Source organism: Candoia aspera, chromosome 2 (assembly GCF_035149785.1).
Source record: "Candoia aspera isolate rCanAsp1 chromosome 2, rCanAsp1.hap2, whole genome shotgun sequence".
Classification (NCBI taxonomy): Eukaryota; Metazoa; Chordata; class Lepidosauria; order Squamata; family Boidae; genus Candoia; species Candoia aspera.
This window is the reverse complement of record NC_086154.1, coordinates 147,636,942-147,651,980: the sequence shown is the minus strand read 5'-3', so window position 1 is coordinate 147,651,980 and position 15,039 is coordinate 147,636,942. Positions and strand designations below refer to the sequence as shown.

The window sequence follows — 15,039 nt, the reverse complement described above, 5'->3', positions numbered from 1 at the left end:
CCAGCAGGTGGCAAATCCTGGCAGGAAGAAGGGAACAGATGGCCCAAGGAACCATGTGCTGCCAAACACCGGCTCCCAGAGGAAGCTGGCAGGCTCAGCACATACACACCTGTTTCAGCCGGTTGACCGTGTCCATGTGCTCATTCCTGGCTTTTTCAATCTCTCGCATTTTCTCCTTAGTTGCTTCCACCTCTTGGTCTTTTAGCTGCAGAGGAAACAACCCAATGGGAGCAGGAGAGAGGGGAGCAAGGCAGTTAAAAGGCAAAACTGCACATTTGGTGGCAAATAAAAGATTCCCATATTTGCCAGTTGCATGGAAAATGCCAGTGGCTGAGAAGGTATATTTTCTGGGGAAAAGCACAAACTGCATGGATAAAACCTACTGTATAGCTACTCTGTGTCACTGCTGGTCAAGCGAGGAAAAAACAGCTAACTTGTGGAACAAGCTCAAGGGGCAGCAATGGAGAAAGCAGGAAAAGCGTAAAGCAGGAGAAAGGCTAGTTGACACCTTCCTCATTTCTCCTCTGCAGGTGCTCTGCTCCGCTGCTTTGCACATTGGCTGCCAATATCCCATCCAGTTCCACAGCTGGAACTGTTAAACCTTAGAGTCACTGGACACGGCATCTCAATCTGGTGTCTGTATTTTCAGGCCAACCACCTGCATCTACAATCCAAATAAGCCTCAGGGATTCCTTAAGGAATTCTGGAGAAATTTTGGTGAGTACTGTACGGCATGATTTTTATTACAACAGTCCTGGTTATCTTCTCTCCCCACCTCCACCCCTTGCTACCACAAACACATAGAGAAGTTCAGGGATCATAGTGGGGAAACTCCCAAGAGCTAAGCAGATATTAATTTATCAAGTAGCACCTCTCTTTCTGGGGCCCAAAGTCTGGTGATGTGAGGCTGGCACTGGTAGGTGGGGAGAGTCAGCACCACAGTTAGTTTACACAAATATCACACACAAGGCTAAGGTGAGCTCCAAAGTCCCCTTTAAATTATAGGTTATTCACTGCCTTTGCCAAAGGCTATATGCTGGCTGGGAATCCTAAACATATCTGAAGGATAACAGGCTGAGAAAGACTGATATTAGCCCGCTACCCATTCCACTGCAGACCAAGCAAAACAAAAACTACGTTAAAAAGTAGATTATAACTCCTCAGCAGTATTAGTTCAAAAGCATTTGACTGTTTTGCTACCAGCTGCCTCCAGAATGCCTCTTTTTAATTAAAAAGAAAGCCAAAAACAACACTACATAGTTACTATTGCTTTAATACTGCCTTTTAGGCTCTTCCTCCCTTAGGGTTTTTCAAAGAAAGAATAAAACAAAATGTCAAATGGACACAAACAAAACGTAATAAATGCAACATAAAATGCTCAGTAGGGTTAAACAAGGATCTAAAAACCTTGAGCAAGAGAACAAAGCAGTCCCGCCTTGGGCACAAAGCCAGTCCCTTTTGCTCAGCCCTAGGAAGGAGGCAATGGCAAACCACTTCTGAAAAACCTTGCCAAAAATATTGTAGGGACTTGTCCAGGCAGTCTCAGAGAATCAGACATGATTGAATGTATAAAAAAAAAACAAAAGACGGCAGAAGCAGATAAAACCCCTTAACTGAGAGTCTGGCAATCTTACACCAGACAGAAGGAAATAAATCCCTGTCATTTCTCATGCCTGGGAAGGAATACACAATCCGCAACCCCTGATACCTGCAAATCAGCTGCATGCTGCTCTTTACAGATTCTCAGGGCCTCCAGGTGTTCCTGCTGGTGCTTCTCTATCAGCTCCTGGGGAAGAGAAAGACAATCAGGTGCTCAGTGCAAGACTGGACAGGAACCTGACTGGCCCATCCAGAGAATGCCACTTCTAGTCTATGTCCCAATACTGCAACGTAAGGTTGAATAAAGTGGTATACAGAAACTGTGATTTCCACAACTGGGAGTGAGGGTGGAATTAACATTCCCTTCCTCTTCCAGATCAGCACCTCTGCCTCTTTAAGCCGCCGTTCGAACCAGCCCTTGGTGCCATCCATGGACTGGATCTGGAGCCGCAGCTCTTCCACAGTGTGTTGCATGGATTCCAGTTCCTGACTGCGAGCCTAAAGAAGGAGGGGAAGGAAAAGACTGCAGACAATTCAGAATGGAGGAGAAATTAAAGGTGCCTCAAGTGTCCTTTCTCCCATGGAAAAAGGACGCGAACGTAACAAAGTTCCACTGTCGGCGTGAGAGCCAAAGCTGCCCTTACTGGCAAAGCCTTGCCTGCGTTTTCATTTCTTGGCCTCAACATATTGTGCATGTTAACAGCCCTAACCTAGGCAGCAGCTTACCTAGAATTTATAGCTGATCTGTTTATTTATTTATTTATTAATTAAGCAAATTCATATGGCTGCCCCACTCACAGAGTGACACTGGGTGGCTTACGGAACGATCTTTTTAGCACAACCTTTGCTCTTTGCTCCCTCCTGTAAAGTTAGCAGATTCTTCCTCCCTTAGAGGATGTGCCTTGAAATGCCCAGCTTTCCCTGTGAAAGGCAGGAAGGCAGATGAAATTTCTGACCCTTAAGACCCGAATGAGAAGACAGGACACCCTGGAGAAGATGCTGATGCTAGGGAGAGTGGAGGGCAAAAGGAAGAGGGGCCGACCAAGGGCAAGGTGGATGGCTGGTATTCTAGAGGTGACGGACTCGTCCCTGGGGGAGCTGTGGGTGTTGACGACCGACAGGAAGCTCTGGCGTGGGCTGGTCCATGAAGTCACGAAGAGTCGGAAGCGACTGAACAAATAAACAACAACAAGACCCGAACACGCCCCCAGTCCCTCGGCTCGTACCTTCTCCTCCTTGAGCTGGCCCCGCAGCTCCTCCTCTTGCCGTTTCTTGTGCTCATGCAGCTCCCGCAGCTCCCGCTCATAGCGTGCCCGGACAGCCAGCACCTCTTTCTCATGTTGCAGGCGGAGGTTACCAAGCTCTTCCTTGTGGCGCCCCTTTTCTTGTTGGGTCTCAATGGCCATCTCATCCAGCATGGCCTTGCGTTTCTCTGCTGTCTGGAAAGCAGAGCCACAGCAAAGCACAATCATCCCACTTCCAACACAACAGGGAAGTCCTGGCGAAAAGGATTCAGACACAAAATTCCCCATCCCCTCTATGGTCCTGAGTATAAAACCAAGAATACTTTAGTTTGATTTATAAAGACCAACCTCATAAAGGTGGGGTGTGGGCAAATAATATGTCCTAGATCAGTGTTTCTCAACCTTGGGAAGTTTAAGATGGGTGGACTACCACTCCCAGAATTCCCCAGCCAGCATGCTGGCTGGGGAATTCTGGGAGTGGTAGTCCACCCATCTTAAGCTTCCCAAGGTTGAGAAACACTGTCCTAGATGCTGCACTAATGGTGGCTAAGGGAGGTGATGTTTGCCTTGAGAAGCACAGATGATATTTGCCTAAATAGAAAATTTGCATTTTGAATCCAAAATCCTTGGCTTCTTTAAAAACACAAGGCATTAATTCCTAGTCTTCGTAGATGCAGAGAGAAATTTCAAAAGTCTGTGGGCTCTTTCTGGAGAAAGTCAGGAAATTAGGCAAAAGTGGAAAGGTTTCCTTAGCCAGCAGATGCCCTTTTAACATCTTACAATGTTCCTATAGCGACAATTCTTACTCCTATGTGGCCACCTTATCCCATTCCTCCTTGTCCTTTACTGTCCTCTATTCCCTTCTATTTTGCCCCAAATTTTATGAGGTTCTAATAAACTCAATACCGAATCATAGTTAATTCATAAACGGTTACTGGAGATACGGATTTAAGGGAAAACTACAGTTTTGCCAAATGGTAGTGTGCCATCTTCAGAGTCAACGGCAAACTGCTTCACTGACAAAGGGAATCAGTTTAGAAAGCTCAGGGCAGCAAGGGAGGAGGAAGCAGGCCGTAGCCTGGCATTCCTCTGTTCCCGTACAAGTGCCAAGCCACGGCTGAAGCTCCGTCTGAATGAGCCACAATGCACTCCTCCACCCTAGCTTACCTTCCGTACTTCATCAAGCTCTTGTGACAATCTCTCCTTTTCCTGCCCAAGTTCTTGTACCTGCTCCAGAAGACGAGTATTGCCCCGGAGTGACTCCTGCGATAGAAGGTGAAGATAATGAAATATCCCATCTTCTAAGGCAACCCTTCCTCCCACCATATCCTTTGTTTATCTGCACCAGTTTCATCAGAGACTCCCCACTGCCTCTGACAGAAGACAATAGCACCAATAACGTTTAAACAGAGAAAAACTATCGCAAAACAGCCTTGGCCAACCTTATGCAAACATTGAAAGAATTACTGTAATCAGCTCCCCGAAGCACTTTGAGCATCCTGTCCTCCTCCAGTTCTGTACCTGTGCTAAGCCCTTGAAAGCGAGAGTGGAAAAGGATCAGCTTTTTCAACCTGGGAAACTGTAGGGTAAGTCACCTAGCCTCCTTTCACGCTGACTAACTTAAAACAGTTCAGGATTAGAATACCACTCATTTGAAATGAAAGCATGTGCGGAGTTGGGAAGAACTTTGCTAACACACCAAAATGGGGCCTGGAGTTTAGGTAGCAGTTGGAAGGGCAACAAGAGGAGGAGGAAGAGATCAGTAAGGAAATAAAACCATCAGGAGAGAGAAGGAGTGTAAAAAACGAAGACATTGGCAAAAGGGCCCGAGAGGCAGCAAAACAGACCTCTCGTGCCACAAATATTTGCCTTCTTGCTAGCTATGCCGTAAAGGTTCAGAACTGGGCATTTTGCATACTGTGCCCAAGGTTGATAGGGGGAAGGAAATACAGAATATGTAAGTAGCTGGCTGGGCCTTGTAAGCAGCAGCACGATGCTTGGGCTACCACAGGGCCTGGGTGGATCTGATGCCTTGGCCCACCTGCAGTTGCGTGTTGAGGTCATCCCGCTGGGCAGCCAATGCCTCCTTCTCATTCTGACACTGCTGCAGCTCATCTCCGAAAGCTGCCACCTGTTCTCGCATGAGATTCATCTCTTGAGTCTTAGATGTCTGGATCTACAAGGCAAGAATGCAGCAGGACAAGAGGGGGAGGAAAAAGTTAATCGCCCTTTCAGAAAATCACACAACACTGCGACCTACCCTCCAAAAGGCACACCTGGCAAAACTGTGGGATTTTTTTCTTTAAAAAAGAGCTACAAATCATAGATTTGCCCCCTCCTAATACTCAAGCACATTTCCATGTGCCATATGAGAGAAGGAGCTCTCCTGCGTTTTCTTTATTTTTTGGTTTCACAAGAATTTTTTTTAATTCACTGTATGTGTAGATATGAATGATGCCTCCGAGGTTACCCACTGCAGACAATCATCAGACTTCATGCTTAATTGGAGTTTTCAAACCAGCTTCAAATTCCAGTGACAATGGAAATTATTATTATTATTAACTATGACAGGTGCACACACATTTCTTAGCAACAAAGCAACCAAGGGAAGGGAGAAACTGGGAGAACTGCATCACTTTGCCATCAACTCCTAGTCCCCTAATCTTGGACAGGTTTGTTCTCTCTGTGTTAAGTCTCATTAGCTTAACCTCTATGAAAACCCACAAGAAAGGTGTTTTTTATATAGATGAATTTTTAAATATTTTTGATGGTGCAAACTAGCGTGTCTTTTCTTTTTCTTTTGTTATACTAAGTCTATATTCCAAAATGTGGAACTACAGAATCTATTTAATTTGTGACATTGTGTAGCTGAATCAGAAATCTTAGCACCAGCAGTTTTACCTGTTTCTTACAGATGGATTAGGTACAACGATATTCAGAAATACAGAGCAATTTCTGACTAACCAGATTTCATTTTAAAAAAGATAAATTACAGATTTTATAATTATGTTATCATTTATAACTTACCTTTTAAAAATAAAACCTGGCTAGTCAAATTGCTCTCAGCTTTTCGGCTACTGAATAGAAAGAACTCATAAAGATGCTTGTAGCACTTCAAGCATGAAATATACTGTAGCTCTTGCAATATCACAGAATCCAAAGGTTTTATGCCTATTTTTCTTAAAAATGAAATTATTATCCAAAAGATGTTTAAAAAGAGTTAGGTTGCTTCCATTTGTGCAATGACATCACACAACATTCTGACAACCTTTTCTCCATATCCTCCTGAACCAGCCTTCTCCAATCTAGTGCCTTCCAGATGTGGCAGGACTACAACTCCCATAATTTCCAACTAGCATGTCCTACATCTAGAGGTTGGGAAGGCTGACCTATATCAAGTGCTGGAAGAAGTGTCAGGCATAAGGTAGTATGCCAATAATAGCACGTTTTCATACAACAGATGTGATTGCTGGCACAGTCTCTTGTCCATGTCTGAAGCTGGAAGAAGGAATCTTGTCCTGTCCTGAATGACAAATCTAGCATCCGTGATATTTCCATCTACCTCTGCATCATAGCTCCTGATCTCCAAGGATCCCACACACACACACACACACACTCCTATTATTATGCAATCTCAGCCACTTTCTCCTAAGGTGACATAGACTTTTTCTTAGTATGGACAATACAGCAGGCTTTGACAGAGGCCTCCCTTCAAGCACTTGGGTGCTTCTTATCCTGGACAAGCATGAGAAATGGTACTGAGCAGGGGTTCCCTATCCCAAAGGTGGGCAACCAGAGTGCTCTAGATTCCCCTCTGACCATACTGCCAAAAATAAGTGTCACAATCTCCAGTTGTTTAAAGGCAAGAAACAAGCAAAAACTGTAGCACAAGCCCTGATAAAGGCTTAACATAGTTAAAAAAACAACACTCTTCCATTGCCTAGGGAAAAAAATCTTGGTCCCAGATCTGACTATGACACAGTCCTGTCTTCTTTCCATTACTGCCCATTTCACTGCCACTCAAAAAAAGCCACTCAAAAAAAGGTGCATGTCCCTGGATCTAAATGGCTGCTCATCCTGGCCTAAGGGAAGTGCTCTGTTGCTGCGCACTGATGGTGAGGTGAATGAGCTCCCTGAATGGAAGTCAATGTGGTATAGCAGTTGAAATACTGGACTAGGACTGGAGATGCTTATGTTCAAATTCCCAGTCATCCATGAAGCTCAGAAGGTGGTTTGAAACCAGTCTATTCTAACCTTATCCTACTCAATAGGAAACGTTGAAAATGCGCACACACGAGAGAGAGAGAGAGAGAGAGAGAGAGAGAGAGAGAGAATATATTGGAGGAGGGGAAGAATATAAATGCAATAAATAAAATAGGAATTCTTCACATCCCATTGTTGCTGGTCCTTTAGCCTCACTTACGTTTTAAATATAATACACATATCCCTTGTAAAAATGAGTAGCTACAGCCTTCATCTTCATCACCACCAGCACCACCATCCTCTACCTCCCTCTGTCCCCTTGGCTCACAGACAGAACCTGGTACCTGTTCTAATGCTGCAAGGTTGGTTCTCAGAGCATCATTTTCAGACAGAATGGTCTCAACCTGTTCCTGGCTCTCCGCACTTTGGCACGCAACCTGAGGGCCCATGAAGTACAGAATGGGCAGAATGGGTGATAGGAAGGAAGAAAGGAAGGAGAGACAGAGAGAGAGAGAGGAGGGACAAAGCAAAAGGTGGGGAGAAGAAAGTAAGGATTAAAAATAGAGCAAGTCATGGAACTAGCAGTCTTGGATAAGGGTTGTGGTTGGTTTTTATTTTGTTTTTAGAAAAAGCAAGCTCATCTCACTTGGAAACCAAATTTTAAAAAAACAGACACATCCATTGCTATTAAAATAAAACGATTAACCAAAGGAACCACATTTCACATACAGTTACAAAGACAAGACACAGTTATTAGAGACTCAATATAATCGCCAAACCTGTTTGAGAAAAAGAGGAAGAAGGTTAAAACAAGAAAAGCAACTTAAGAGGAGAGAAAGCCTTGCATAGACAGGCATCTAAGAGAAGAAATGCGACCACTAAATAGGAAGGAAGAGAGTGATTTCAGCGTTACGTTCCTAAGTCTAAGAGCTTGTGGTGTGTCAGGACAGGCCTCTGGGGCAGAAACACAGCCCCCCTTTAAAACAAATAAGGGAAAGGGGCACCCCAAATTCAGCACAACTGACTTACAGTATATTATGAGTGAAGCAGTGTGCGCAACCATCTCAGCTGTAAATCACTGCATTTGAAGGAAAAACATTTCCAGAAAGTATTCAGATAAACTGCTGGGCCTGAGTTAGGCCCCTCCATACGCAAATCGATCCGCACTGTCTGTGATTTTTAAAGCAATGTTACATTGTAGTGGCCCTGAATATTACAAGGACATTAAAGGAGGGGCTCTTAGTCAGGCTGAGGCAACAGACCTACAAAGTATAAAGGCTAGGCAAGAGTGTGCAGTTGTGCTCAAACCAAGAACAAAGTAGAACCTTGGCAGAGATTGACAGGCAGGCCAAATACCGGGAGCTCTGTCAGTTACATTCTGACACACAATGTCATTTTCTGTGCATGTTACACTCCTCCTGCAGGACCCTCTCCTATATATTTTCTGCACATTTTTATTCCCCAGGTATTCCCCACAGCCACACCTTTTTCAAAACTCCTCTGACTGCAATTGCTATGAACCAGTGCAACCATTTCCCACCATTGTGAAGTAGAGAAGCCATAAACAATGAAGCTGAATATGCTGGCAGAGTTTTAACACACTTGAAGAAAATCCCCAAATCCAGTTCAAGAGCCAGGGTGGGGCGGGGTGTGGAAGCTAGTCACATCCATACATGTAATAAGAATCTGCCCACTTTAGATCATTAGCTATAAGCGTTGTCCCTAACCGGCCAAACATGGTTCACGCACACCCCTTGCTGTGCTGCTAGGGAAAGTAGGACACTTCCAGATGCTAATCTGATAGGGTAGCCAGTACAACCCATTTAGCTTTTCCTATCAAGTTAGTTAGATTGGCTTCTGGTATGAATAAAAGCCTATCTGCCAGAAGTATAGAAGGGAAACTTAATTCAGGGCTGGGAAATCACACAGCCAGACCAAGATGCTCGTGGTAAGATTTTAGAGTTTTCTAAAGCTTTGTGTTTCACACCCAGACTGGTCATGGCCTGTACAAACAATGGTATAAATACAGCCACCTAAGTCACAACTTTTGTTTATTAGAAAGTGTAAAGTCTTTAACATTGTGAGATAAGGATTGAAAAAAGTATATGGGACGCACATGCCAAAAAATCCCAAAGCAGGGTATTTCTAGTGATTAGGAAAGGCCAGTATCAGTGACTGTCATGATGATACCAACGGCTGAGGTCCATATACCAAAAGAATCAACCTGTGATTTACTAAAGTGTGGCATAATCTTTTCAAACTGTCAGCTTTTCCTACCATGGAACTTTTTATCTTTCAACTCACAGTATATCCTCATAACTCAAAGAAATGGGAAAACATTCTTGACTTTTTAATGTGAAGGAGAAGAGGAATAATTCTTGATTTATCTGAAGCACAAGATTAATATTTTACAACTCAATAGATTCTTACTATAGCTGGGTGTTTTACAGCTTAAACATTTTCTGATCTCTGACTTTAGAATAAAGTTTAGAATGCATGCTAAATGCAGGTTAAAACAGACAGGATGTGAAACTCAACATTTAGCAAACGAAATCCCTTAGGGGTTTTAGAAATCAGTGCAGAATAACCAAAAGTAAACTGAAACCAAACATTTAAGAAACAGTCTCTTTTCCTACAAGAAACGTGATAATTAGATAGCCCAATTAACAGATTCACTGTATACAGTATATTTTACCTTGCTTTTTTGAATAAATCATTACAAGATAGCATATAACAATTAAAACAAGGGTGCAGTTGTAGTCTCTGATGTTGATACAGAGGTGATAAGGACTAGCAGAGGAATGGTTATGAGATCACTGCTGAAGCATGGGTCTGAGCTGTATGAGGCATTCTGGGGACAGGGAATCATCTCTAAGTCTGCTAGATCCATAATAGCTCTGCTTTTCAGTTATACCATCAGGGTTACCTTTCTGTTCGTTTTCTAAAAATCTGTTAGCCAGTTTGGTCTAGTGGTTAAGGTGCTGGGCTAGAAACCAGGAGTCTGTTGAGTCCTAGTCCTGCCTCAGGCGTGAAAGCCGGCTGGGTGACCTTGGGCCAGTCCCTCTCTCTCAGCCCAACTCACCTCACAGGGTTGCTGTTGTGGGGAAAATAGGAGGAGGAAGGAATATTAGGTATGTTTCCCTCCTTGAGTTATTTATAAAAAATAATGCAGGCGGGATAAAATTTAATAAATAAATAAAATATTTCTGGAAACACTAAAGTTCTCTATCTAATGATACATCCCTCTTATCTGTCAATAATGCTGTCTTCACTACAATGTATATTTGGAAAATTAAATTAATATGAATGCACTCAATTTGGATTGACAGTCCATCTAGCCCGGAGTTGTATCCTATAGTATGTACGTTTTGAATTAGAAGTTTGGCCCAGTGGAAAATAGAGGTGGAGCCAAATATGAAGAACAAGGGAGAAAGAGAAAGAAGTGGAAAGAAGGGAAAGATTTGGAAAAAATAAAACTCTTGGTAATATATATGATTATGATACTAATTAAATGAGAATAAGTTATAAATTCTCACTTATAAACATTTTATAAGTTATAAATAAAGAGGAATAAATGGTAAGGAGGGTGGGATTCAACACCACTTGAGCAAGGCACAATAGATTAGCAAATTAATGGACTTTATGTTCTAATCTGAATACCTTCCAGGTAATTACAATATTATAGCAGACAGTCTAACCTCAGCTTCTATCTGCCATTTTGATGGACTATGGATGAAAATATAATTGCACAAATAGCTTTAACCACTCAAAAGAGTAACTGCACCTTCAGAATGGACAGCAGCTTTGATGATATACTTTTGAGCCAAAGCACATTATCACCAAAAGATGGTAATGCAATGTTCAAATACCAGAACTTTTATGATCGTATCTACAAGTGGTAGATGAGTCATCCATTTACAACGATTGAATGTTGAGGACAGATTGCTTAGTAAGTCATCTTGCAAGCAATACCAGCTAGTTTGACCCACAAACTAGCTTCTCATGGGCATGAGTCTATTCAAATTATATTCCAGATAAAAGGGCTAGTGGTCTATCAAGGTATGAAGAAGCACACTGAGTGTCATGTTCACTGATTCAATGTAGTTTATACATCATAACGTTTCACATGCCATGGCTCTGACACGCGTTTCTGTTTGGGAGGGAGCTGCTGTGAGACCTTGTACCAAGCTCTGTATGTGAAATCAGTACAATGGAATGTGTTTGGGTTATGTTATCTGTTCAAGGACTTTTCCCACAGACCATCAGAAACCATTAGGAGCACCTGGGATTGTGAACTTGAGAAGATTCTACGGGGGGAGGGATTCCATTTGCACCGAGGGTTTTTAGTTTGAATTTGGCGTGCTTTCATCATTCTCAGCTTTCTCTGTGATCCTGCATACTATTCTTTAATAAATCAGATATCTTTGAATTCACACTCATGAGTCTGATGGTGTTTTAGAATAGGCAACCATTACACTGAGGAACCAATCTGGAATTGTGATGACTGCCCCACACAAGTTTAATAAATTATTACTAACTCCAATAGAGATTCCTAAAGATCCATGAAATAATTTTACTTTAGGAAATAAGGGGGCTTTGAATAATCAAACTGGAAAAAATCTGTTGATAAAGGTGCTATAGCCTGAAGATTAATTTTCTGACAGAATAACTATAGATGAAATATTCAATTCATGGCTATTTTTTTCCCCAGAGAAGAGTTTACCTAAAGAAATAATAGTTTAAAATGCGATGCTGCTTACTTCATTTGAAATAGAACAGAGCTTCCATCAATGGAATAAAGCACAAAACTATGTCTTTACAGGAAATCATCCAAGAGGAAATGGCTTAGGGAAAGAATAAACAAAGTGGGGAAATAAATTTTACAATAAACCATGATCCAATACCAAACTGGAAGAAGCCAATCTGTGAAATCCTATGTGCCTACCAAAGCACTCCGCTTAGAAGATGTAAAGCCTCCACAAAAGTATCACTGGCAACATCTTACAAGGTTTCCCATAGCAGCTCATTGTGAGGATGAAGTCATGTGCAACTGTGTCCAGAGAAACAGCAGAGACTCAAGCAACACATGAAGCTTTAAAAGGGGACCAAAGAACATGGCTTTCATGTAGGAGGCCTTGTGAGAGTCCAACTACACTTGAAAACAGGAGCCAGCCTGTGGCCCTAGCAACACAGGGCACACTGAATTTCAGTGGCACATTTTGGGGGGGACTGGAGGCCATTCCCATTGTGTGTGTGTGTGTGTGTATTATTAAGATTTTTGATTATAATAGTAAAATGTAATACAAACTAAATTTAAAGAAAGAAAAGAGAATAGAGAGAGTAAAAAGTGCAAGGAAAAAGAAAAAAGAATAAAGAAAGAGAAAAGAAATATATAAAGAAGTGACTTCTAACCTTAACATACCTTGTTTTAACCTTGATCAAATAAACCAGCTTTATCTTCCTTCCTTTTACTTCTAACAGTCTTAATCCTTAGTTCATTCAAATATTGTTTTTATATATAATTTTATTTTAAAATAAATAAAACAAAGATTAAAAACTAATTCAAACTAATATAAAGTAAGAAAAAGAAAAGAAAAAGAAAAAGAAATCAAAGAGAAAGCTAAAAGTTCAAGAAAGGAAAAAAAGTAAAAGAAAAACAGGAAAAGAAAAAAGATAGAAAGAAGTGGCTTCTGATCTTCTTTACAGCAGTTAAAAGTACAATTATAAATTTACCTCTTACAACATAACTCTCTTCTTTCTATAATCTATCCTGTCTAATCATCAAAACCATAAATCATAAATTCATTTTTTTTCTATGCAAGAAGTCTATAAGGGGTTTTCAGTCAGCAATACATTTAGATATTGTCTTTTCCCTGATCAAAGAAGTCAATTTAGCCATCCCAGCAAGTTCCATCATCTTCACCAACCACTCCTCCACCGTGGGTAATGCCAAATCTTTCCATCTTTGTGCATGCAATAACCTTGCTGCAGTTATCATGAGCAAAAACAAAGTTCCATGACTTTTTTCCAACTGTTTGTCCATCAATCCCAAAAGAAAACCCTCTGGTCTCAATTGTATATTACAATTTAAAATCCTCTGAATCAGTGTGTTATTTCAATCCAAAATTTTCTAGCTTTTTTACATGTCCACCAAACATGATAAAATGTCCCTTTTTGTTGTTCACATTTCTAACAAGTTTGAAGTGCCTTTATACATTCTAGACAATTTCTCTGGTGACATACAGTATACCAACGGTACATCATTTTATAAAGATTCTCTTTAAGATTATAATATGGTATAAATTTCAATCCTTTCAACCACATATTTCCCACTGTTCCATCTGTATATTATAATCAAAATTTTTAGCCCACTTTATCATAGATTTTCACTTGTTCTTCTGTTTCAAATTTCAATAAAAATTATACATTTTAGCAATTACATGTTCATAATTTGTACACAATTCTATTTCAAACTCAGTCTCAGCTCATTCAAATATAGTTGTAGGATTTGATTTCTCTTCATTTCTTCCTTGTCCCATCATCAAGGCTTTAACAAGCCTCTTCTGTAAATCCAGTAGAAAAAAATTATCCAGGTTACTCTCTTGGTTTGTCATTTGTATTTCCCTTTTAAATTTTAAAACCTCAGCCAATTTCTTTTGTAGATCCAGTGAAACATCCTTTTCTAAATTATTCTCTTGGCCTGTCAGTTGTAAATCCACTTTCAACACCATCTCTATCTTGTCAGATAAAATTTGTTCTACATCTGACATTTCTTCAATAACATCTTTTGGACATAGTCTATCCATTAAAGCAGACATCATTACTGACATTGTTGATATTATGGCTACTATTTTCTGATTCCATTCTTCAAAAGTCTCCTTCAATATTTTTATTGTCAGAACATTTTGCACCATCCTGCAGGCCTGTATATCTTTCCTCTACCTAAAATCTTTAGTCCCCTCTGGTGTCCAGTTTTTGAAATCATGAAATTCTTTATCTATGTTATGTCTTGTAAAAACCAGAATAGGATATATTTCCCACGAGAAGCTATTTGTACTTTATACTTAATTCCAAAATCTTATCGTAAAAGTTTCAGTATTCCAATTTTATCTGGACCCTTAGTCCATTTATAACTTTCTAGGATCAAAATCTTATTTAACTTTTTGCTGTTTATTTCAGATTCTTTAAATTCTTAAGAATCTAATTTTTGATTTGTTCAGAATTAAAGGCAGACTCACCAGGCCTTTTCAGACTTGTCATTCTGAAGGTCTCTAATAGCTTGGAAATAGTTAATAAGCAATTTCTGAAAGTGATTAGAAACTGAAGTTTGTGACTTTTAAAACCTCTACAAGTCTCCACTGCAGTTGCAAGGAAGAGGCCTAATCCTATCATCTCCTGGTGCTCAAACCCATGGAAAACCACTGTCCTGTGGTCTCCTTGTGAGGAGCAGCCATCTGGAGCACATATGGGCAACCGCCCATCCTCTCTTTATCTGGAGAGGTTTCCAAGGAACCGGTCTACTCACCAGTTCCTTGGTCTTTGCTGCAATTGTCAGAGCCATCTTCAGTTCACCATACCACCCCGGAAGTCTGAGACCATTCCCATCCTGAAATCCCCCACAAACAGCAGCCCAATACTGTCAGTTTTCAGGCTAATTTCAGCCTTTCTAGCAAGTTTTCAGGGCAGGAATAGAAGGCAAGCTGTCCTAATCCTTCCTTCTCAAAAATGTCCCCAAATTACTCTTCAGTGGCAATTACAGATGGTTATTCTGGCTTTTCATGAGATTTTAAAGAAGGGGGTAGGTATAATTTGTCTCCCAGAGGCTTCCTGCATCCATTTCACCCTTAAAATCATTCTTTCAAAATTCTAAAAGAAAGTTTAGAACAGTGTTTCTCAACCTTGGCAACTTTAAGATGTGTGGACTTCAACTCCTTGCTGGCTGGGGAATTCTGGGGGTTGAAGTCCACACATCTTAAAATTGCCAGGGTTGAGA

General features: G+C 41.0%; 1 protein-coding gene across 5 annotated transcripts in view; it reads right to left on the bottom strand.

The window, feature by feature from the left end:
• Positions 1-15,039, bottom strand: part of GRIPAP1 (GRIP1 associated protein 1) — a 64,319-nt gene that overhangs the window by 29,621 nt on the left and 19,659 nt on the right. For 3 of the 5 annotated variants that reach the window (XR_010067253.1, XM_063294141.1, XM_063294142.1), the window contains exons 13-19: positions 7,391-7,483; positions 4,885-5,019; positions 4,011-4,106; positions 2,826-3,038; positions 1,984-2,097; positions 1,709-1,786; positions 110-205 (exon numbers count right to left, since the gene is read on the bottom strand). Coding sequence is in view for 4 of the 5 variants with exons in the window: in XM_063294141.1 (XP_063150211.1) it covers positions 110-205; positions 1,709-1,786; positions 1,984-2,097; positions 2,826-3,038; positions 4,011-4,106; positions 4,885-5,019; positions 7,391-7,483 (825 nt within the window). In the remaining variant the exon portion in view is untranslated. The remainder of the gene's footprint in view (positions 1-109; positions 206-1,708; positions 1,787-1,983; positions 2,098-2,825; positions 3,039-4,010; positions 4,107-4,884; positions 5,020-7,390; positions 7,484-15,039) is intronic. The other 2 variants (XM_063294143.1, XM_063294144.1) reach the window with 1 other exon arrangement.